General features: G+C 40.4%; 2 protein-coding genes and 1 non-coding gene across 5 annotated transcripts in view; 1 reads left to right on the plus strand and 2 right to left on the minus strand.

The window, feature by feature from the left end:
• Positions 1-46: 46 nt before the first annotated feature.
• LOC136702027 (galectin-3) lies at positions 47-4,391 on the minus strand. Its single transcript, XM_066676846.1, has 5 exons — positions 4,308-4,391; positions 2,025-2,561; positions 1,162-1,250; positions 450-621; positions 47-212 (listed from the first exon to the last, which is right to left on the minus strand). Exons 2-5 carry the CDS (start codon positions 2,547-2,549, stop codon positions 54-56), a joined length of 945 nt encoding a protein of 314 aa, XP_066532943.1. The 5' UTR covers positions 2,550-2,561; positions 4,308-4,391; the 3' UTR covers positions 47-53.
• Positions 4,392-10,866: 6,475 nt separating this feature from the next.
• Positions 10,867-10,982, minus strand: LOC136702865 (U5 spliceosomal RNA). The gene has a single exon (XR_010803970.1). It is a non-coding gene; the product is annotated as a U5 spliceosomal RNA (small nuclear RNA).
• Positions 10,983-14,063: 3,081 nt separating this feature from the next.
• pak5 (p21 protein (Cdc42/Rac)-activated kinase 5) overlaps positions 14,064-23,117 on the plus strand; it is an 83,017-nt gene continuing 73,963 nt past the window's right edge. For 2 of the 3 annotated variants that reach the window (XM_066677031.1, XM_066677033.1), the window contains exon 1: positions 16,067-16,420. The gene's annotated coding sequence lies outside the window, so the exon portion shown is untranslated. Of the gene's footprint in view, positions 14,156-16,066; positions 16,421-23,117 lie in introns of those variants that run through there. The other variant, XM_066677032.1, reaches the window with a different exon arrangement.

Raw genomic sequence — 23,117 nt, forward strand, 5'->3', positions numbered from 1 at the left:
CAGCCCTGTTGAGAAGGTTTGTGCTCCATGATTAACTGGGAAGTGTCTGTAGCTCAGGGCAGTGTGTCCACATTGACTGAGGTTAGAGTGACGTCGTGCAGGATGTTGATACGGTCGATTTGGTTGACCTCTCTGATGCGATGCTTGAATTCAAACATGGGCGTGTTATTGACAGCTACCTTGAATTCATTCACTGTGACGAGGATCTTCATCTACAGAGGAAGAGGAAAGCCTGGTGAGCCTGTGTAATGTGGAGAGCTCATCCCTACATTCAACTTAACATTGACCTGATATTAGCTTCCTGATTAAAGCAATAGGAGTTAAGAGCTTAGTAGGTTTTCGTGTTAATGCTCAGCTGTAATCTGAGATAATACCAAGAGATGTCAAATGTCCTCTTGCAGAAATTAACATTTGTAATGAAATATGTAGAGGTTTCCTCAGTCCCTTACCTCAAAATGTACTCCTGGAGCAAATGGGAATGGCCCTAAAATGTTCCTTTCTTCACTGCCCCATCTCTCCCCCAGCTTGTGGTTGCGGACAAGCACCGGCTTTCCTCCGTCATTAAAGCGAGGGTTGATGTGTAAAGCGATGTCGTTACCACGCAGGAAATTCACTGTGAACCTGGTGTGTGTCCAGAAATAGAGCAGATATTAAAGAAGCAGGTCTGCCTGCAACTGCAAAAGAGAAATTAATTTGTTTTTTGGGATAAATTCCTAAGATGTAAACATACATTCAGAGTAATTTGATATGAAATGCTCTATTCCAAATCATCTTGCAAAATTAGCTCTTCACAGTTGTGGTTATAGAAACCAGATATCAGAAGTGACCACAAATAAATAAGCCGTTTTACCCTCATGAATATTTCATCTCATTAGACACATAGGCTGACTGGTCATTTGGAAAGAAAATAAAATCACTATATTTGTGCTCTCCTGGACTCTATTCCCACTATTTTTAAGAAATGATCTGCATGTTTATTTACCCAGACCCTGAAATGGACTAAGCAGACCAGGTGAGCTCAGAATATCAGTGGGTTAAATCAGTTTGCATGACTTGCATTTGAAATGCTAAATATAGTATGTTTTAAAGATATGTTGAATTCCACTCTAATAACGACACATTTAAAGGAACCAGATCTTGAAATCACTTATATCCACTCACATTTTCGCATTAGGCTTAACCTGTCCCCTTATTGTGAGCATTAACTTGTCATAGATGCCTCTTGGGAAGTTCATGATGAACGGCACTGACTGAAACCAAAACAGATGGAAACAGTTCAGTTAGATTCTGTTAGTAGCTACAGTTTGAGAGATTTGACAAAAATATCTCATTGACATGTTTTGCCTTAATGTCTTTAACACATGATCAAGTGAAACTTTAAGTAACAGCCATGTGGGACCCCTGTCTTTACAATGATATTCACATGTGATCAGAAATTTGGTTATCATTAGTTATCTATTATGATATGATATATAATACTACTCAAAAAGATAGTCTGAGATTGTGCTGAAAAGTTCATAAGCATTTTTAGGCAAGCTTTAACCAATGCCACTGTCACAAATTTTAAACATATGTGACTGACAGGATTATAGCTCCAGAGCAGAGCTTTACTGATGTGTGGACTGCAGTTACCCCTTGTAAAAACAAATGCTGTAGTAAAAGATGCTGTATTGAAATGGTTACATTTCTATTCCACATCTACATTTATAATTATCTAATGGAAGTGTAGAACTTTCCCACTTCAAAGTGGAAGAGAAAATGCAAATAAGAAACCAGGGAACTGTCTACAAGTCTATATTTGGCTTGAACTCTCATTTTTTTCAAGAAGTGTATTTGATATCATATACAATGCCCTTTTATGCAGTTTGTAACAGTTTCTTGGATGTAGTAATATGTAAACTGTTATTGTTATTATATTAAACAATTTTCTGTGTTATAGACAGAGGTTTTGGGCACTTTTTAGAAAAATTAGTTGCTCTAAATTATGGTGACAATGCACTTCAGACTAGATTCTGGTTTCTTACAACGGGATTTGCGGCTGGAGCTGGTGGCCATGGCTGCTGTGCACTCCCAGTAGGGCCCTGTCCGGGCCATCCGGATTGCCCAGGGTTCCCGGACCACCCAGGATGAACAGGTGTGGGCAAGTATCCTGTCGGGGTGGGAAGTTGTGCAGGCCAGCTGGGCTGAATGGGTTGTGTTGGTTGAATAGGTTGTGTAGGCTGTGCAGGTTGTGTGGGTTGACTGGGTGGAGCAGGTAGGCTAGGTTGAATTGGCTGGGTGGGTTGATTGGGTTGAGTTGTAGGAGGAAGAGGCCAGCCTTGCTGATTAGGAGTTGCTTGTGGGTTTTGAGGCCAGCCTTGCTGATTAGGAGTTGCTTGTGGGTTTTGAGGCCAGTTGGGTGTGCATGGCTGCGTTCCAGGCCAGTTAGGCTGAGGGGCCTGAGAGGGCCAGCAGGGCTGGTAGGGTTGGCCTGGCCACACTTGTGCCCCTGGCTGCTGAGACCCCTGGCACGGCCATATTCCCTGCTGACCAGAAGATGGACAACTCATTCTGTCTGAGAGCTGTGGGTTAAGGGATGCAATGAGGTTAGTTTGTTGTCACCAACAGTAAATCAAACAAGAAATATATGCATATACTCTACAATACATACTGACATGTCTATACACCAAGCAAACTGGTCTTAAGAACCCTTTGTTTATAAACATTTAAACTTCTCCAATGTACTTATAACCTCTGAAATAGAAGTTGGTCCATTTAATTTTTATTTGGCCAAGACACTACTTGGTGAATGATGTGATTATGTCTACCAGTAAAGTACGTCAGAGGGGCATCCCTGCAGTAATGTCTATAACCACAAGAGGGCTCTATATTTCACATTATGGAAAGTATAAAAATATATTAGTCTTGATATTTGTGGTTCAAGTCCAACTTTGCTTTTCTTCTTGTAGTACAACGTTCTGTGATTAGAAATAGCGGGTGTGTGTCAGGTCCAAAATCAGTATTAGAATGTGTATTCAATATGGAGATTGAATATTGAATGCTCTGCTGTAATTAACCTTGTAGCTAAGCCCTCTGAAAACAAATACTGAAGAAATGGCACATCCCTGGGAATCCTCTCTATAGTAATTACACTAATTGTGTTCGGATTGCTCTCCAATTTCTCTAATGTGTAAATAAAATTCACTCATGTTTAAATCATATTACCATTGTTGTTGTTACTGGAAGATCTGATGTAAAATGTAGGCTTTACCAAATTCATGGCTATATCCTGAAGTCCTTTTAATTTTTACTTTCCTTTAGAACAGCATAAAAATATATATATCCTGTAATTTGTAAATTACATCTCAGCTGGACTTTTAGATCTTTTCATATTCACAATAGCCGTAATAATGGGCATGTCCATGAGCTACACATTTCTTAATTCTTCAGCCGCCCTCTCTCGTGACCCTAGGTTGAAAAACAAAAATCTCTCTAAAGTGCCCTCTAGGTTGGCAAAAATGAGACAAAATGCCCTGTTGGCTGCCCTTCATATGACAAATAAATAAGAGCACACCCTTTGGTGACATTTCTTGCAATAAATTATATACCGTCTAGAGCAAGAAAATTTGATAATGTGTGTCTTAAGAAGTACCCTTATTATTACATCATAGGTTGTGGTGTGCTTGTATGGCCCTGTGTCGTGCACTAGGTGTCCTTCGATTATTTTATTTTATTTATTTATTTATTTTTTAATACCCACAGCCCCTGCTCTTCAGACAGTCTGAATCTACCACTGCTCAACAGTGAAGTCTGGCACTCAGGCCCAGTCCTCCCCAAGATAACATATAGAACCCCATCATACTCCTACACAGAGTTTCACACTATTAAAATAATGTCTCTAGCTCCATTTTATTTTTAAGAAATAGCTACAAAACATTTACAAGTACTCAGTTGCTTATAGAACTGTATTGGAATGTATACATTCAGTATCAGCACAGGATACGGCTTTTTTATTTTATACGGCTCTGCTGTTTTTTTAAAAAAGCACTTTTGTATAAAGTACAAATAATAAACCTAATAAAGTCAAAGTATAACTTGCCACAGAGCAGAATAGACTGTCACCAATGTAATATTCCAATCTTAAATCCAAAAGGAGGTAAAGTGCAATTGAGGACCATTGATGATTTGAAATTACTTGAGAACACCTCCTTTTTAAAATTGTTTAGAAGATGTATTCAAGTAGTGCAACCTATTCCCTGCATCTGTACCGATTGTTGAACATTAATACAAAAAATTCCAAACAGCAAATATTTACTATAAAGTATTACCTGTTGAATGTGAAGTAGACAGGAATCCACAACTGCAGATGACCTTAGGGAGGACCTGAGAGAGAACCCATCCTATATATGTCCTTTTTCTTTCTGACCACTCCCTCTTTCCAAGTTTTCAAAACGTCTATGAAAACCACTCCCAGCAAAAGAAATGTCCAATTCCAACTCATGTGGGCTAAACATGATTTTAGACTAGTACTACTACTACTGATGAAAGCAGGAGTATCTAAATGCATTATTTGAATGATGTGTTGGAGTAATGGAGCAGTAAATGTCCTGCTGAGCTCATTTGTTGGAAAATCAATAACCTGGACATATCCACATAATCCACGTTAGGGCTGTATTTGCCATTATGTGAATCCTGTTTGTATTAATAAGTTAATTTAAATGATTCGACAAAGAAGTACAAAACACTACAAATAAAAGCATAACTGAAATTCTGAGCTTCTTTCAACAATAATTTGTAATATTTTTATACCAAAATTACATATGCACTATGGGCTTGTTTCACCAGCAGCGATTAAACCTACTTTTAGACCACACAGCATGTTGAATTCTTATTTAGCCTCTGAAATGAGGATATAGTCCAGGACTAGGCTTAATCCCTGTCTGGGAAACCACCACATAGGGTTAAAACACCAAATATATTTCATTGAAATGGAATTAATATCCAGGACATTAAGATATATACTGTCATTATCCAATTTGAATAAATGGTTACTTTGGAAACCTTTTATTTCATCATTACTCTTTCAAGATATAAATGGTAGATATTATATTACACCTTTTTAATCTAAATGTAGTTATTATGTAGTCACAAGTAGTCATTATGGAGTTTGGTGTCGTATATGTTTTGTAGAATTAATATTGTCCTTAAATTGTATAGCAGGCATTGCATTAAACACATCCTCTCCCCATCAAGATGACATGAACGCTATAAAGTTTTTGGGATGACTGTCTGAAGATTCGGCTCAGGAAAATACTGTGGATACAGGGCTCATCTCAGCACTGGCCTTAAGCAGGGAGTCCACTGTTTGTTTTAAATCTTGATATAATGTAATGTTTAGAATGTAAACAAGGTCATTCAGAGTGGCCTGATGTGATATATTTCATTCTAGTGAAACGTTTTAGTGGAGAAATGTATACTTTGGTGCTTTTAGAACAAGACATCAGTAGTATTTAATTGCTCTAAAAGAGCTACACCACTGAAAGCTATTACATGCTTTTCCAAGTAAAACTGGACCAAAATGTTTTGGCCTAAGGCCATTATACTTATGTTCTTACTTTTTGGGATTATTTTCATTATCATCCTTTCAAACACAGACATGTAAGCTCTGTATAGCGTTCTTGTTTGTAGCATTGCCCACAGAATGCAGTGATATTTAGTGGCACTTTTTTGAGACCCAAGAAGTAGAATTACTAATGGTCCATGTCCACATATCTGTGAATTAGAGTGAGTGGGGCAGGAATGCTGCTGTGTGGACAAACAGACATCCTTTTCTCCTCTAAGAACTATCAGTACATTCATAGATGCTTATTTCATGTTGCCATAGAAACCAGATTAATGTTATATGGAACAACTCTTGGACAAAAGTGAAGAAAAATATTTAGCATTTTAAACAGTGCCTAATTTTTGTGGCAACACACCTTAAAGTGTGCTGAGTTTTGCGGATGGAATATCATAAAATCTATAGACAATTATCTTTACTTCTCACTATGGCCTGATCAGTGTGGGTGTATGTTTGTCAGCAGTCACGAGGCTGAAGCAAACTACTTGAAAACATGCACTGACTTAACAATCAGGGGTGCAGTAATGCAATTACAGTGAATGGCTCAGCTGAGCTGTTGAGTAACACTGGTCATCTGTAAGTGCCCACTGTTTGCATCCAGTGTTTAGAGCTGACACTAAGCAAGGCAAAACCTAACAATATAACACACAGCTTGGATCATTTAAGGTCAGTCAGATTCATCACTTCACGCAATAGTGAAGATCTGATTATTAACTGTATCCTCTTTTATTAGTTATTGAGGTTAAATTGTCTTAAATTATTTGTGCCCATATTCTTCCAAAAGGAGAACTAGTGAATTCAGTGTTATCACGAGTCTGAGGAGTCATGGCCTAACATTCAGCGAACTTAGTCATAGTAACCAAAGTTACAGGACAAACAGAAAGCAAACAGCACAAACACAAGTGCTCATCATATTTTCCCTGAAGACTGCAACCTCTTCTTTGGATTCAGTCTTGAACTTTGAAGTAGACACAAACAAATCAGTCTGATGAAGTGGAGGGACATTTTTCTTTTATGTCTAAAATAGAATAACATTGATGTTAATTATTATTTCAAAATTAAATATAAGTAAGTCTTTAATTCTCAGACTTCATTTTTAAAACCTGGCCCCAGTTGGATACTTTTTAATATCTTCTTACCAACTTTTACTGGCTACTCTGAAGTACAAATGGGAAGTGTTGAAAATGAATGGAAGATGAATGGAAGCTGATCGCTTAGTGATTGCTTCAATTTCATTAGATTTCTTGTGTGATTTCTGACACTGTATGAAGTCCTGTAGAAAAATTGGACTTGGACGTGTTGCATAATTAAAAACAGTAGCAGCAGCTATCATCAAGCTTGAGTTTTACCCATAGGTTTGTCTTTGTGATGTACTGGTTCTACATAGTACTAAGCAACCCATTCAAAAAATAAAAATAAATAAATAAATAAATAAAAATAAACGAACTAAGCAACCCATTCAAATAAGCAATTGGAGTCATGGGTTAAGAGAAGAAGAGCGTATGGACGTCATCAGTTATTTCACAGCTGTTGGACAACAGAATGGTTGTGCCCCATGTTTTCTATGCATAATGCAGAATGAATTGGTGATTGCTGATCTGCTCTGGTTTAGTGAGCACACAAAGACACCCTGCAGGAGAACACAGTGCCAGCTGAGAGCCATACTGCGTTGTTATAATTTTGTGTGTGTGTGTATATTCATGTAATCCCAGGTCAAATGGGACCTGCATGTGAGAACTTGACATCTGTATCAACACTGATGTTACTATATGGCTAATAAAACTGATGTCATTTGCATGCATCATAATCATAAGGCGTGTTAAAGCAGCATGTGAAATAAAGTGCTGAACAATTTGGGGGGAAAATTTCTGGCCAAAATTGCAATTACATTTTAAATCGCAGTCATTTTCTGTAAATTATGATCCAATCTTGTTTGTTCCAGACTTGTGAGTGTTGTTACTTGTGGGTGTCACGTACACAGCACAGTGTTTGGTTGCCACATTTTTATATAAGCTACAACTCATGGTTTAAAATTTGTTAAGACAAATGTTAAAGTCTAAAATAAAATGTGAGATAATGCAGCTTCTATGATTTGATTAAACTCTCGGCCCTTAGCCAAAAGAGATACAGATGTAGAGGGATAGATGGATAAATTGATCAGTCTTCTGAAATTAATAGTTATCGTAGAATGTTTGTCTTCGTTTTGCTAGATTGACAAAGAAAATTCCATGGAGCTAGCATCTATGCATCTCTCTCTCTCTCTCTCTCTCTCTCTCTCTCTCTCTCTCTCTCTCTCTCTCTCTCTCTCTCTCTCTCTCTCTTTTATAGCACTGTGGTCACAAAGGAGCTTTACAGAGATCCAGGTCCAAGCCTCCTATGAGCAAGGCAAGGGCAACAGTGGCAAAGAAAAACTCCCTCAGCACATGAGGGAGAAACCTTGGAAGAAACCAAGACTCATACGTGGAACCCATCCTCTTTGGGTCGACACCAGACAGCACAACAGATAACAAAGCAGAAGTAAAAGTGAATTGATGACAGATACATGGGTTATAGTAACGTGAATGTAGAATATTAGTGATATGTGAGTATGAGGAAAGAGGAGGTGGTCAGTGATTCTTTGGGAGGTAAAGGCAGGTGCAGAATTAAATTTGAGATAAAACAGCATCCATGCATGGCCAAGCATGATACTGTAGATGAGACAAGGCCAGGATCCTGTACAGGATACACAGGATCAGGGGCTGGATCAGGGCAACACCTGGAGAGCAACAGGACATCTTGAAGCATGAGAGAGACAGGAGAAAGAAAACCAGACAAGGGGGAATAATAAAGGGGTTAGTAAGTTCATGGTAAAGCATGCTTGTGCTGTTCCCTTCTTTTACGTTGTTGCTGGGTGTGCATGCAGTAATGTCACTCTAAAGTAGTAAAAGGCTTCCAGGGTAGCATGAGGTCATGTATCGTCCATTCAGAAACTCTCTGTCACATGTTTGAAGAAGCTTATCTCATCTCCTCCAATGTTTGGAAACTTGGCAAGAGAGCATATCCAAGCTGTTTCCAGGTCAGAGGAGGAGGATCGGTAGGAAAGAAAACAGTATCTTTGAGGGTTTCTGGATGCTGACCTTATCACTGATCTGTAAAACACCTTCTGTAAAAATTCATAATTAACACCAGATAGCTACGTATTTAGAACAGAAGGCAGTGAACTGTGGTCACTGATATATATTAAGTGATGTATTTATGAGTGTGAGAAGTTCAAATGCCTCAGCCTTCAGGGTAAAGAAGTTAAGAGCTTTTAAAAACTCAGCTTATATAAGTGGTGTAGATTTTTATTTACAGAGGCTCACTATCTGTTCTTTAATACTAATGTCAATGGCATTGTGGGTTGTGTTTGTCCTGGCTGTGTGAATCATAGAGGTGAGGGTGTTTGTTGTGTTGAATGCAGCTGTGAGGAGAAAGGGAGCTGCTATTTTCGGGTCTTATCTGTCCCGGCTGACGTCACACAGGCTGGCAGGTCTTTGTGAATCCTGTAGCCCTCCCAGCAGGCAGCAGTAATGTCAGGAGTAAACGGGGCAAACAGCATGGAGCTAAGCAGAAACTGCACCCCAGCTACCAGCTGTCTGGCCCACACGGGTACAAATGGAGCACAGGTTTTGTGAAACAGTTTGGACTGACATCAAACTATTCTAACCACCATTAGTAACACATAATTTAATTTGACTCAAAATGGTTTTCTTGAGCTGATATGAGGAGACATTAGAATAACTGTTTTCTTCAGTTAAAAGATGCTTTGAACATTTAAACATTTAGTTAAACATGTGAATCCAACGTATGACTGGTGCACACAGTACATAGTGTCACAACGAAATGCAAAGTATAAATCATCATAGATAACCCACTTCCAGAAAGGTTGACTTTTAGGAAAAAGTTTATTTAATTCTCTTGAACATTTATTTAACTGACAATGGCACAAAGAAATGATTTCCAACATTTTCATAGAACCTCTTTATAGTGTTTTGTAAATATAAAACCATTTATTATTTGACACCTGAAACACATTCCAAAAAAGTTGGGACATGGTCATGTTTACCACTGAGCTACAGCACCTTTCCTTTTATTTACACTGTTTCATCATTTGAGAACTGAGGATACTCATTGTTAAAGTGTTGCAAGTGGACTTTTTGACCATAGCTCAAGACTCAAGACCTTAGCTGCTCAACAACCCGTGGTTGCAGCTGCCTGATTCTCTTCTTCATGATGTGCAATAGGAGATAGACAGACACGATGTGCAATCGGGACTGCAGACAGACTGATCAAGCCCAGGCTTTTTGTGTCTAAAAAGCACATACAGATTGAAGCCTGGTATTGTGTTGTTTAAATAATGGACTTCCCAGGATAAGATGTCATATTTATGACAAAATAGTTCTCTCTAAATTACCAATGTTTGCTTCTGTATCAAAGGAATATTCTCACGTATGTAATCACCCATGCTTTAGTCACTAATGCACCCCTCATCCCATACCATGAGAGGTGTTGGTCTTAGCACCTATTGCTGATAGTCAAAATGGTTCCTTTCAACATTAGCATGTAAACCATCTGAAGCATGGGCTCCTCTGACCACAGCAGACATTTTGGACCATCTGAGATGAGCTTTGTGCCCAGAGAACATTTTAGCGATTCAGCAATTAATGTATGGTTTTCTCCTTGTAATATAATATGTAATATAGTTTCAGGTTAAATTTCTTGATTCAGTGGGGAACTCTGTTAAGCAACAACTGCTTTTTGAAGCAGTCTCAAGCCCATGTGGTTATATTTATCATTGTAGCATGACAGTGTTTTTGCAGTGCCATTTGAGGGCTAGAAGGTCACACACATTCTACATTGGTGTCCAGCCTTACCCTCCATGGACTGGTATTTCACCAAATTCCCTGAATCACAGTCTTAAGTGAAGTAGATGATAAAAGTCTTTGCAATCTTGCAATGAATAGGGTCCTGTTTGATTTATTTGACAGTTCTCCCATAAAGTGATATACAATTATCTTTTTTATTATTATTTATTTATTGATTTTGCAAACACAGAACCTTTGCTGGATGCTCCTTTCGTACCTTTTATATTCATCTGCTAATAGTGTAATGCTTCATAACAATGTGACATGAATTTTATATAAACTATCAAGTCTTAATTTGCCCTGTCCCAACTTTACTGGTGTGTGCTGTAGGCATCAAATACAGTGATCAGTATCAGTGAAAACATTTTATTTTTATTTTTTTTAAGCCCCGCAATGTAACAGGGCATTTAAAAAATTGTTGCTACTCATACTGTTCCTCCCCACGGAAATCTTTAGTAAAAGGCGAAAGATCTATACGATCTGAATAAGCCTCCAGAGGTTTCTCGCATTTGACTTTTGGCGGGGGCAAGATCTAGACAGTCATTGGCTGCTGAAGTTTAGCCCCGCCCACCCAGCTCATTCTGCACACACTGCTACATCAGCGACAGCGCGCCAATCTTACTCTGATTGGAAAATGGCCGACCGGCAAACACAGGTAAGCCATATCTACGGTTTTTAACGCTTATTTTTTTTTTAGTAATGCACAGTTGGTCATAGAGGCTTAGAGTCAGACTACTAACTGGTTATTCTAGGGTGTGCAGAATGGGTGGGTGGGGCTTAACTTCAGAAGCCAATGCCTGTCTAGAGCCTGCCCCATCAAAAGTCAAAAGCGAGAGTCTTCTGGAGGCGACAGGGAGACTGAGAAAAGCGCAACTGAGAAAAGGTGGGGTGGAAGCAAAAACGGATTCTTCAAGAATATTAAACTCAAAATAGACGATTATATACAGAAATATTCTGTTTACAAACCTGTTTTTATAACTCTCAAATATTAATGACAGTTTTCTCAATTACAAAATGTCGGTTATTGGTTATGGATTCTGTTATTTGGTTCTCAGAACTTTAGAACCTATTTTGACGCCATAGAAGTGCTCATGACAGTGTCGCAGTCACACAGCTCCAGGGACCTGGAGGTTGTGGGTTCGATTCCCGCTCTGGGTGACTGTCTGTGAGGAGTTGGTGTGTTCTCCCCGTGTCCGCGTGGGTTTCCTCCGGGTGCTCCGGTTTCCTCCCACAGTCCAAAAACACACGTTGGTAGGTAGATTTGCGACTCAAAAAGTGTCCGTAGGTGTGAGTGATTATGTGTGTGTGTGTGTGTGTCTGTGTTGCCCTGTGAAGGACTGGCGCCCCCTCCAGGGTGTATTCCTGCCTTGCGCCCAATGATTCCAGGTAGGCTCTGGACCCACCGCGACCCTGACCTGGTTAAGCGGATACAGATAATGAATGAATGAATGAAAATCAATAACATATCAGGGCTGTAAGAAATTTTTAAGTAGCACATATGGATGACATTCAAGTGGCTGGGGTGCAAGTGAGGAAAGGCAGCAGGGGTGACTTGAACTGCTGGTTAGAGAAGTGAAGCTTGTGAGGTAACATGAGCTGTGCTGGAAATGCTCTCAGTGAATTAAACCCATTGCTTTTCCAGCCAATCAGCTGCCGTTGCCATGCAGCATTAGGAAGGATGCTGTCAGGCAGACACCAGAGGATTGTGGGAAGGGGGGAGGGTTGCCAGCTACAAAGCGCCTGCATTAGTCTGATGCTGATAAGCCATGCTGTCTCTGTTGAAGAAAAAAATATCTGGCAATTGTCCAAAGTGCTGCTTCATAGCAAACACTGGAAGCCCTACCCAGAGCGCACTGGTTTAACCCAGTCTTGGAGGATTAAGATAGAAAAGGAACTGTTGTCATGGGGACAGAGTCACATCTACTCCTTTAACTCATTCAGTTTACTGTGTACATTAAATTAATTTTGCAAGCCCAGAAAATGTATGCAGTATCTACAGTTGAGTGCTAATAGCTGATTCATTTTTCAAGTGGTACATATTCTGTTGTGTTTTTATAATGACAGGGATATTTACCCTCTGTTGATCTTTAAGCAAGGTGCACATTTTGAGCATTCAAGACACTACAGCCATTGTCTACATTGTATGACCACAGCAGACCAAGTGTGTGGAAACCTGACCTCAAATAATGATGTGTGTGTGGGTGTGTGTTTCTTTCTTATTAGCTTCTACTTTTTTCTTCTGCTCCACCTGTAATTATACATTGCATATGACATACTGCTGACCAAATAAAAAAATATAAATATATATTTCATAGATCCTGTACTTAGCAACAATAAATATGCTGAGATATTACTTTAAATCCATTTTCATAGCTTAGGCTTTTAGAATTAAAATAAATAAATCGTGTTGCAGGTTTGAAGGAAATATTACCAAACTGGTTACCATGGATAAACATCACTATGAACAAGAAGGACACAAATAGACAACAGGCCAGCATGTCAACATGTACTGATGGAAATTTGTCACTGAGCGATGTTGTTAAGACATCATGTCTCTCTGTGTACAGCTGTGTCAGTTTCTATATGAGGGTCCCATTAAAGATTTTCAGGGACCTAGTCACCACAGACTATCCCATGGGCCCAAGTGCAATTGTCCCTCTCCTCTACTAGTTGCACCACTACTGCTATTCATTTAACATCTATCTTCTCACACACACACACAGTTTGTCCTCCTACTGTCTCCAATTAATCTATAGGCTACTAACTGGAGTGGATTAAAGAAATAGAATCAATTAGGGGTCGTGGCTTTCTCCTGGACTTGCTCAGTCAGTCCACACCCAGGAAAGAGCAGGTGTCACTAATGTGTTAGAAACAGAATCACACCCTCTGTGAGCAATGCGGATGCATTTGACTGATTTGTGTCTAGTGCCCCTCAGTGGTTATATTGATAAGCACTTCATCAACGTAATGGCCAGGAACTGCTACCCACTGGCAGCACTAATTGGACCTTTATTTCATTGTAGAGAAGCTGAATTTTTGTAGTACCCTGAATTACACACATCTCAGCTCGTTAATAGACCAAAAATGCTTCAGTTTTCTATTGTCCGCCTTTCTGTTTTCAGTGTGCTGCAGATATTTTTTTTGGATTTATTTTGTCATAATTAGGATGGGCAATTATTTTGTCATAATTAAAACTTTGTTTCCAAACATTTAAGAAAGCTGAGATGATGGGCGTTTTTTTTCTTCATTAATTATTTTATTGATTATTTATTGTATTACAGTTGCCCCCTCCATGGTGTATTCCCGCCTTGCACCCAATGATTCCAGGTAGGTTCTGGTCCCACCGCGACCCTGAATTGGATAAGCGGTTACAGACAATGAATGAATGAATGAATGTATTACAGTTTTACTTGGTCGATTTGGTTCATTTCTCAGATCAGAATTGAAATTCTCAAAACTGTTCATTCAATCTCCATCAAATCATTGCAGTGTCACAAATGATCACAATGGAAAGACAAGGCCGTGTACAGGGTGAACAGTCAAGAAGAGGGGTAAGGCTGCATGGTGGAAGGCTGAGGGGACAAAACAGAGGAAGATCTTGATACAGCTGTGCGAAGTTCCGTTTCAAATAAATGGTGACATGGTGAAAGAGCTACAGGATCAGTATGTACAGGTAAAACCCTTACTCCTAACTCCTTTTATGCTGTAGTGTATCATGGAGCTGGGATGAAGAGAAACACTCCACACTTTTATATACCTGGATGAGTCTGGCTTCAGCCTTGCAAAATGCAGAAGGCGTGGTTAAAACATCATTGGCCAAAGGGCCAACGGGGAGGAAACACCACAATGTGTGCTGCTATGTCAGAGAATGGCGTGCTAACACATATTCCCATTATAGGGCCCTATAACACACAGCATCTCGCCACGTTCTTGAACACCCTCTACAGGGATCTCATCCTTGATAATGAGAGAGGTGTGATGCAAGAGGATATGCCCAAATATGTGGTTATTTGGTATAATGCGAGTTTTCACTACTCTAACACCATCAGGCAATGGTTTGCTGTTCATCACTGAATGCTGATGGAATTCCTCCCGCCCTATTCCCCATTACTGATCCCAACTGAGAAGTTCTTCTCAGCCTGGAGATGGAAGGTGTACAATCATCAGTCGCACGCCCAGATGAACCTACTCACTCCCATGGATGCAGCTTGTGAGGATATCACAGCAGATGCCTGCAGAGGCTGGATTAGACACTCCAGGAGATTCTTTCCATTACTGCATAGGAAGATATCCAGTGTGATGTGGATAAAAACACGTGAGACACCCAACAGAGAGGGGTGTCAGGATGTTTAGATAAGAAAGCACTATAATTCCTTAAGTTGTTTTCTCAGGTTGTTTTGAATGTTTACAGAAAGTTTCTAATTTTGTAGTTTTTCCTTTGTTTTGTAGAGTGCTGCCAAACAGTCGTCTGTTTTTCCTGAATTTCTGAGATTTTTTTCCAACAAATTGCAGTACGAACAATGCAGTAAAAGAATATTACTGTATATTGATTCCAGTCCAATTTCTTGCTGTCAGTCTCCCCCATACAGCCATGTGTTCTGGGCAAGTTTGTATTTTGTGTATAACACATACCGTTTCAAGTGATATGCCACAGAATGTGCAGCGTTCTAGTAATCAAAAGCTTGGCTACTTTCCATCAGAATATGATTACAGTGTGCACTGTTGCACTGACAACATGACAGTATTTTGACTGCCTTGTTCAATAGCAATTGCACAGACATTCTGATGGCACTGATAAATTGATTGACATTAATATTTGCTTTTGAGGCAAAAAACTAAGAATTCTGAGTGAGGACAAGTGCCTTTCTCAAAACAGTTAGTGCAAACAGCAAAACTCAATGAAATACCAGCAAAAGCACATGATGCCAGTGTAAATCATGATGTGAGAAATGTACCAAATCAACTGAGAAAAACTGTAAGAGGGTAATTGTAGCATCGCTATCCATTTCCTGTGTCTGTTGTTGTGTTGCCTTTACTACAACATTTAATAATATCATATGGGGTAAGTATGATGTTTTTTAGAGGCCCCCAAGACAGACAGAGCCCTCTTCTGTTCTCATTTTACACCTGCTCGTATTTTTTGGCCTGATTTACCTCAAAATCTGTGAACACAGGGTGATGTCAGCGCCTCATTCCCATCATCAATCAGTGGCATTATCACTTTATGATCACATACTGTCATCTTATTGCTCCATCTCTGGTGCACGGGCTAGTTTAAAATGATTCATTTGTTTTTACATCAAGGTCAGTTAGAGACAGGCCTTCCTTGGTTCCGCTGTCCACACTGTTTACAGGTCATAATACCTAACTGCTGAATGAACGTGTCCTATCTCAATATTAAATTGATATTTCATTGATATTTGAGTCCACAATATACTCGGAAACCTATTGTTTGACATGATAACAATTTTTACCACGATATCGATAAAATATCGTCGTCTTGCCCAACCCTGCCTCTAATAAGCACGCGCTCCTCCTCCTCGTAGCTTCGGCGTCAGGGGGAGCGAAGGCAGGGAGGGGGCGCGAGCGCACTACGTTCATGCTATGGTTCATCCCTGAGAAACCTCTCCTCCTCCCGGCGTGCACAGCGGCTCAGGTGCTCGCGCATTTCCCTTTTTTTTTTGCTGTTTGTCCCCCAAGCGCGAAGCCCTCGCGCACTGCAACGGCCCGGATGTAGTGTAGAGCGCGCGCCGCCCGTCTTTAGCCTCCGTTAACGGAGCGCAGTTCAAGAGAAGGAGAGATACGGCGAGAGTGTGCGGAGACGCGGAACATGGCGCACGCGAGCACGTAACAATTCATCCTTCACAAACCCTCCAGAAAAGACTATCGCGCGGGCAGCGGGACATGGACATGTGAGGACGGCCATCGAAGGGAACAGGTAGGAAGGGTGGGTGGATGTTTGTTGGTGAATAGGGCGCTGCTATTTATGTGAGTGTTGCCTGACAAGACAGCTCGTGCACTGGGTTGAAGTTGACATCTTATTCGCATGCTCCGCTCCACCTTAAATGGTGCGGTAGATTGCAACTGCTGCACCATTTAAGGTGGAACGAAGAAGGCGACCTCAGCTTGGTGGGCCGTGCAGTGATTTGATGATGCACGCGCTGCACGGTAACAAACCCCACTGATCTCGCGCCCAATCAGCGAGTGGAACGGCGCGGTCAGTGCGTCCTGCCGCTTCTTCTTCCTCGTGCAGCGATTTATGAACACGCGCTGAACGAGCCGCTGCCCACGTCGTGGCTGTGTGAGGGTCGACCGCTGTCCTTGGTGTTGAACCGGGCTTCTTCCCATTTCCGTTGTCGGTTTGACCGCGGACGGCTACGGTTACAGCGGCGCGGGCTGAACCGAGGCAGAGAAGCGCTGTTCCCAGCCAAGGCCACTGCTCCGTTTGGGCGGTGAGCGCCTGTCACTGGAATCTACCGGTCAGATTTTACTCGATTGTGGCTAGTTGTTGCTGCTAGAGTCTTTCCCAAGTTTCTGTGCTCTTTGTAGACAGCCACAAGGACAGTCGGCTCTTTCTGTGGCTAGATATGATTTGCTTTCCAGAAAGACATCAATTATAGCCTTATGTGGATAATCCTATCAGCACAGATTTCAACAATAATAACAATACCTGTTTCTTAAAGAGAGTCTAATGGAAGTCAATAAATAATTCTCGTGTTTCTGAGTAGCTATGTTATACTGTACTTTCAAGTATTAAAAATAATAGCAACAAGAACAACAACAATAGTAAGTAGGTCTAATGTTTCTGTGTTGGCTGAGCAACTGTGGCAGGCCAAGATGTTTTTAGCTCATGCATATTATGTTCTAAGCTGGTGTCATATATAGGGTTGTTGTGAAAATGACTCAAGACTTGATTTAACATGAATGTGCCTAGTTTGTGCTGCTCAGGTCTGTCCCAAGATTCTGTGCTCATTATAGATGTTGACAAGGGAAATCAGCAGCCACTGTGGCTAGCTATAACTTGTTTTCATGTAAGCTACATTGATCGTAGCTGTATGTGGGTATTCTTATATAACAGCATAGATTCCTGGCCTATGGCAGATCTGCACATCTTCTGTATGCACTGGCTTACTGTAAACATGTAATAAACAATGTTCCTCTGTGATACTTAGGGCCTACACTAGTGCCCAACATCTTTAGGCACCCTTTGTAATTAGTGAATTCAATGTGCACTCAACGGTGCTCTGAAGAAGCTGGAACAGCTGCATACAAGCTTAATGTCACTATGCTGAATGCAAAGTGTGATCTAGAGGGGTATAAAGGCCCCAAGAACCGAGCTGAGGTGCAGTGGGGCTGTTTTCTCAGGAGTGAGGGAGCTATTGTAATTTAAAACCAATAATCAAATATCAGTATCTGACGTTACTAATGTTCTTTTGGCTGATTGCCATCAAACACCCACTGCGATGTTCCATCTTCTGCATTAAAGACTTCCCAGAAGAGTAGAATCCCTCTATTATTGGGGGTGTCTATGATTGTGGGGAAACACAATTGCTTACTTTCCAAAGCTCTGCGTATTTTAAAGTGGAATGGTTTGTTTGAGAAGAATGTTGTTTGAACATGGCTGAGATTTATCTGTTCTGTAAGTTTTTAATTCACTGTTTGAACTAACAGAGAAACTCATTTGTAACTTGAGTTGTTTAGTTTTGCAGCACATTTGGTATTGCAGTTTGACATCTCCTGAATTTGGAGGCATTTCTACATTATGGGATGTGAAACAGCAAAAATATGTGAATATTACGCACCTATGGGGCAGGAAAAAAGCAATGTTTTCATCTCGTTTCGTGCTTTTTAATGTTTGGTGTTCTTTCTGTTGTCTAAAAGAACACAAGTCTTTTCTCTCCCATGAGCAGAGAGAAAGCCTGGCATACCGGGCAGAGACCGTTTATTTACTCTTTTAATGACACCAGTGCTTTGTAAACCCATTATACCAGTTTTGAGCATGCAAACAGACTGGAGAGCTAGGAAATGGTAAGAAAACATCTTCTGAATTGAATAAAAAAGTGTTTTTTTAATTGGTTTTAAATGTATTTTTTAAATTACATTCATTCATCCATTACATTTTTTAAAATTCATTTTAATCGTGTATGTGACCTTTATTGCATTTGATTTAAAAAGAAATTTGGGTAAGTACTAATGTGAAAAGATTTATATGACAATGCTAGCAGAAAGGACATGATAATATGTCTGTCTGAGACTTTGAGGGCCCATGGTACTTCAATATCAATAAGAAAAACAACAGTTACTAAAAGAGTTCTGTGAGACTCTGAGTAGCGATGGTATCCTATTACAACTGGTATTAGAAAAATAATAGCAACAAGAACAACAACGACAGTAAGTATAGCTGATATTTTTGTGTTGGCTCAGCAGCTATGGTAGGTCAAAATGGCGTGAGCTTATGCATTTCCTGCCCTAACTGGTGTCATGTGTTGGGTTGTTGTGAAGAGACGTGATTGAATAACTGGCTCACAGTTGGAGCATTTCTATCTTCATTTTTTGACATGAACTCCAGTGCTGGTCTAGGGTGAGGTCTGAAAAGCTGCCAGCTGGAAAACTACTCACTTATCCAGCCTTACAATAGCATGCATGCTGCACTAGGGGCAAAACACAACAGCTGACAGATCTGTCAATGCTTTGGAGACCTGAGCTGTTACTTCCGTTTGTAACCTTTCAGAGTTATGTCCACATGCGTTTTGTACAGAATGGCCTGAATTCTTCTAGGCTGTACTCCAATTTAAATCAAGTTTCCCACCCATTGGAAATCAAAATGTGATTGGTTGATTCCTCTCTGTCATGTCCACATTGTGCTGGTGGCTCAAGTGTTAGCACTTCAGGTCCCTTCTACAACCATAACCACCTGGATAAACTTGGCTGTATCAGTGTTTGTTGGACCATTATCTGTTGTCTTTTTTAAGTTTTTCATGTTAAGCTTCCAGTTAAATTTAACAATGAAATAAGGACATGGCAAACAGTACTTGCCAGATCTCTGAAAGCTACAGGCAGTAGTGTAGTGAGTCTGGAACACAGGGGAATACTATTCCCCTACTTTTTTCCAGGGAAGGAATGCAATCCCCCTATATATTTCTAAAATCCATGTAAAAAAAAGCCTAAAGATTAGCATTGAACATGAGCCATGAGATGCACCCCTGCCCAGCCCCTGGTTTGTTGTTAGCTCAGCACATATACAGCAATGCAAAAGTTCAGGCTAGGTTTTGCCATATGTCACTGAGTTCCAGGCGTTCCCCCACTTCTTTTTTTAGGACTACACCCCTGGCTACAAGGCTAGAAGGCCCTGAGGGCTCCACTCTAATCATTACAATCGTTATATTTGTCCAGGTTACTATTTCAGAGATAAGGGGTTATGCTACCAGTGGGATGAACTAATGAATAACACAATTCCTTAAAATTGTTTTTAATCTGAAAGCTACATTCTGAATGAAAAATCATCAGATAATTTTCATGAATTAATGTATTCACGCGGCACGGTGGCGCAGCAGGTTAGTGTCGCAGTCACACAGCTCCAGGGGCCTGGAGGTTGTGGGTTCGATTCCCGCTCCGGGTGACTGTCTGTGAGGAGTTGGTGTGTTCTCCCCGTGTCCGCGTGGGTTTCCTCCGGGTGCTCCGGTTTCCTCCCACAGTCCAAAAACACACGTTGCAGGTGGATTGGCGACTCGAAAGTGTCCGTAGGTGTGAGTGTGTGAGTGAATGTGTGTGTGTCTGTGTTGCCCTGTGAAGGACTGGCGTCCCCTCCAGGGTGTATTCCCGCCTTGCCCGATGATTCTAGGTAGGCTCTGGACCCCCCGCGACCCTAAATTGGATAAGCGGTTACAGATAATGGATTGATAATGTATTCACTCATTCTATTTCTTTAACTACTTGATCTCATTCAGGGTCATAGTGGGTCTGGAGCCTACCTGGAACACACCTTGGACATGATGCCAGATATTATCTTCAAAACATGACAATCAGACTAAAGTTAGCAAAATTAGTAGCTAGGTTTATGTCAGTTTTTATTTTTTTAAATAGAAAAAATTTGGCAAATATCAAAGAATATAAACTATTTTGTTAGAGATTGTATTATAATAAATGCTAACAAAAGCAGTATCTTACTATTTCCTTCACTTGTCAGTGTAAGTTGGAGTCTGTTATGTTCAAATGATTGATTGGGTTTTGAGTCAAATATTTCTTTGCAAAGGACCAATTGTGGGCCAAGAGATTCTTTAAATTTAGAACATGGATTCTACATTTGTCTGGTGGGCTGGGTAGGGCTGGTTGCCCATAGTCCATGTGTCTGACTCCCTGCTCTAGACAGTTTAAGTGGTCTGTCTGATGTCCTTGTGTTCAGTACGCAAAGTACCGGACACTTCTCTGCAAGACAAGACTGTTACTAATCACCTGAAAGCATTTTTCTATGAATCACATGCTGTTCACTAAGCTTGAAAATTACAGTGTTGATGGCCAGCTGATTAAACATTTCTAAGGATGTTTTAGCAGCTAATGAACTGTGGGAGCGTTCATTCATTGCATGGGAAACTTCAATTAAACAACTCCCCTGTTTTCTGTGCTTAATACTTCATCTGTGCTGGACAAGTTAGAGGCTTGGTCAGAGAATTTAAGTAGACCAGACTCTGAGGGATCGATCAGGATGATCCAGAGAGAAGCCATTTGAGGCATGTTAATGAGAAAGTAAGAGCCAAAACAAGGGAGGAAGAGGTAGACAGAGCAAAAGGCATACAGGCAAAGACAGAGGGGTTGTAACGTGGCATCTGCACAGTGAAGCATGCACTAGAATAATAGTGGGGATGAGCAGCCATGGCGCGTCAGCAAATCTGTTTCGGGCGACTGATTGCACAGTGTTTATTTTGTGATTAACATAGCCAGTTCACTGAGCACTGTGTAACTCGGAGGGGTTGGAGGTCTGTAAATGTCAAGAGGGTCAGACCACTCTATGACCAGGCTGGAGGATTCCACAGAGGCGGGCTGCTTGCTGGACAGTTGCACCACTGACAAAGACACCCTTTAAATAACCAGAAAAGTGTGAATAGAAGCCTTTGAATGGTCTTAAAGACGCTATTGAGTGAATATCAAGTTTTAACATTGTTAATATTCATGTGTGAGGTTGTTTATATGCTAGAAGACAAAAGGAACCAATCCCAACCACTTAAGGGGTGGGGCTTTCAAGCTTCAGGTGGAATTCAAAATTCCGAATAGTACAAGAAGCTTGATGCTCTGTACCATTCAGCTCTCAGATTTGTTATAAACGCCCCCTTTAGAACTCATCACTGCTCACTTTACACTATGATTAATTACAAACCCGTCGCAGTATACACTGGTTCACACTCATTTACAAAACCCTCATTGGTCAGTCACAACGCTATCTACAAAATTTGATACACCTGCTGTCTGCTACATATAACACCAGGTCCTCCAAGTACGTCCAACTGAAAGTCCCTAAGACAAATTCCACCTTTGGCCTTTCTTATCATACCATGTATCTGCTTTTTTACTCCTGTGCATCTAATCTTGTAAGCAAATGTTTTATAATTTGTTTTCCTTTCCCTTTATATATGTCCTCTTTTAAACTTTTTTCCTCAGGTAGCCCTTGCTGTTTGCCAGGATGCCGTTGTAAATACAAATATGTTATTAATGACTTGCCTGGTTAAATTAAAGGTTAAAATAAATATAAAAGAATAAAGTAACAAATACTAAAAAAATAAAGAAACATACTATTATTCTAAAATTTGTAGACAACCCTTTATATAAGTACACCCACTGTGGAAATAGATGTTTAGCTGCACAGACACAGTTTCATATCTAAGTCAAGCATGAATGGAAATAGGGTAACCTGGAGCAGCTGTCCATGATGATCTCACAAGCTTTCCCAGAATAGTGGAGACTGTAGAAGGAATGTTGGATGAGAAGATGCCTGCAGACATTTGGTGTGCATAAATATACAAATATATTCAAATTATTCAGGCCAGCCCTAAATATTTGATTCTAGGAGTGGACCTTCAGGTATCTCCACCATGCGACTTTCTATTCTTACAGCATAAAACCCAAAGCCGCTTGGTATCCCAGTTAGAAACTGCAGTTTAATACTGCCGATTTTATATTGAAGTAACCCTACTATACTTTTGTGAATGTAGGTCAGTGGAGATATTGCTGTTTGGAGCTCAGTGTAGTGCAAGTTTAAGCACTCTTCCTCCGGTTTAGTTTTGGAGAGAACACTCATGCCTGTGGGCTCGATTTCAAGCACTGTCCTAACCCACATAAGAGTTAACTGTCGAGATGATGATATACATGGAGATGCAGTCTCTCTGTGTGGTGATATAATTTACTTCGGTGTTGCAGTTGCAGTCTATATTCAGTGATAGCTTGGACATGGCCTGGGTATGTGAGTACTTATATAAGAGTACATAGGTACATGGCTTTCAAGAAGATCTAAAGATACACATCCTGATTTTTATCCTGAACTTTTACAGTGCACAGACATATTAGGTCATTTCAAGCCTAATGAAGACATCAGACACCCTCTTCAGTGTTTTCTTTTCACAGGGACACATTGTTTTATCCTATTA

This window comes from Hoplias malabaricus, chromosome 7 (assembly GCF_029633855.1).
Source record: "Hoplias malabaricus isolate fHopMal1 chromosome 7, fHopMal1.hap1, whole genome shotgun sequence".
Lineage (NCBI taxonomy): Eukaryota > Metazoa > Chordata > Actinopteri > Characiformes > Erythrinidae > Hoplias > Hoplias malabaricus.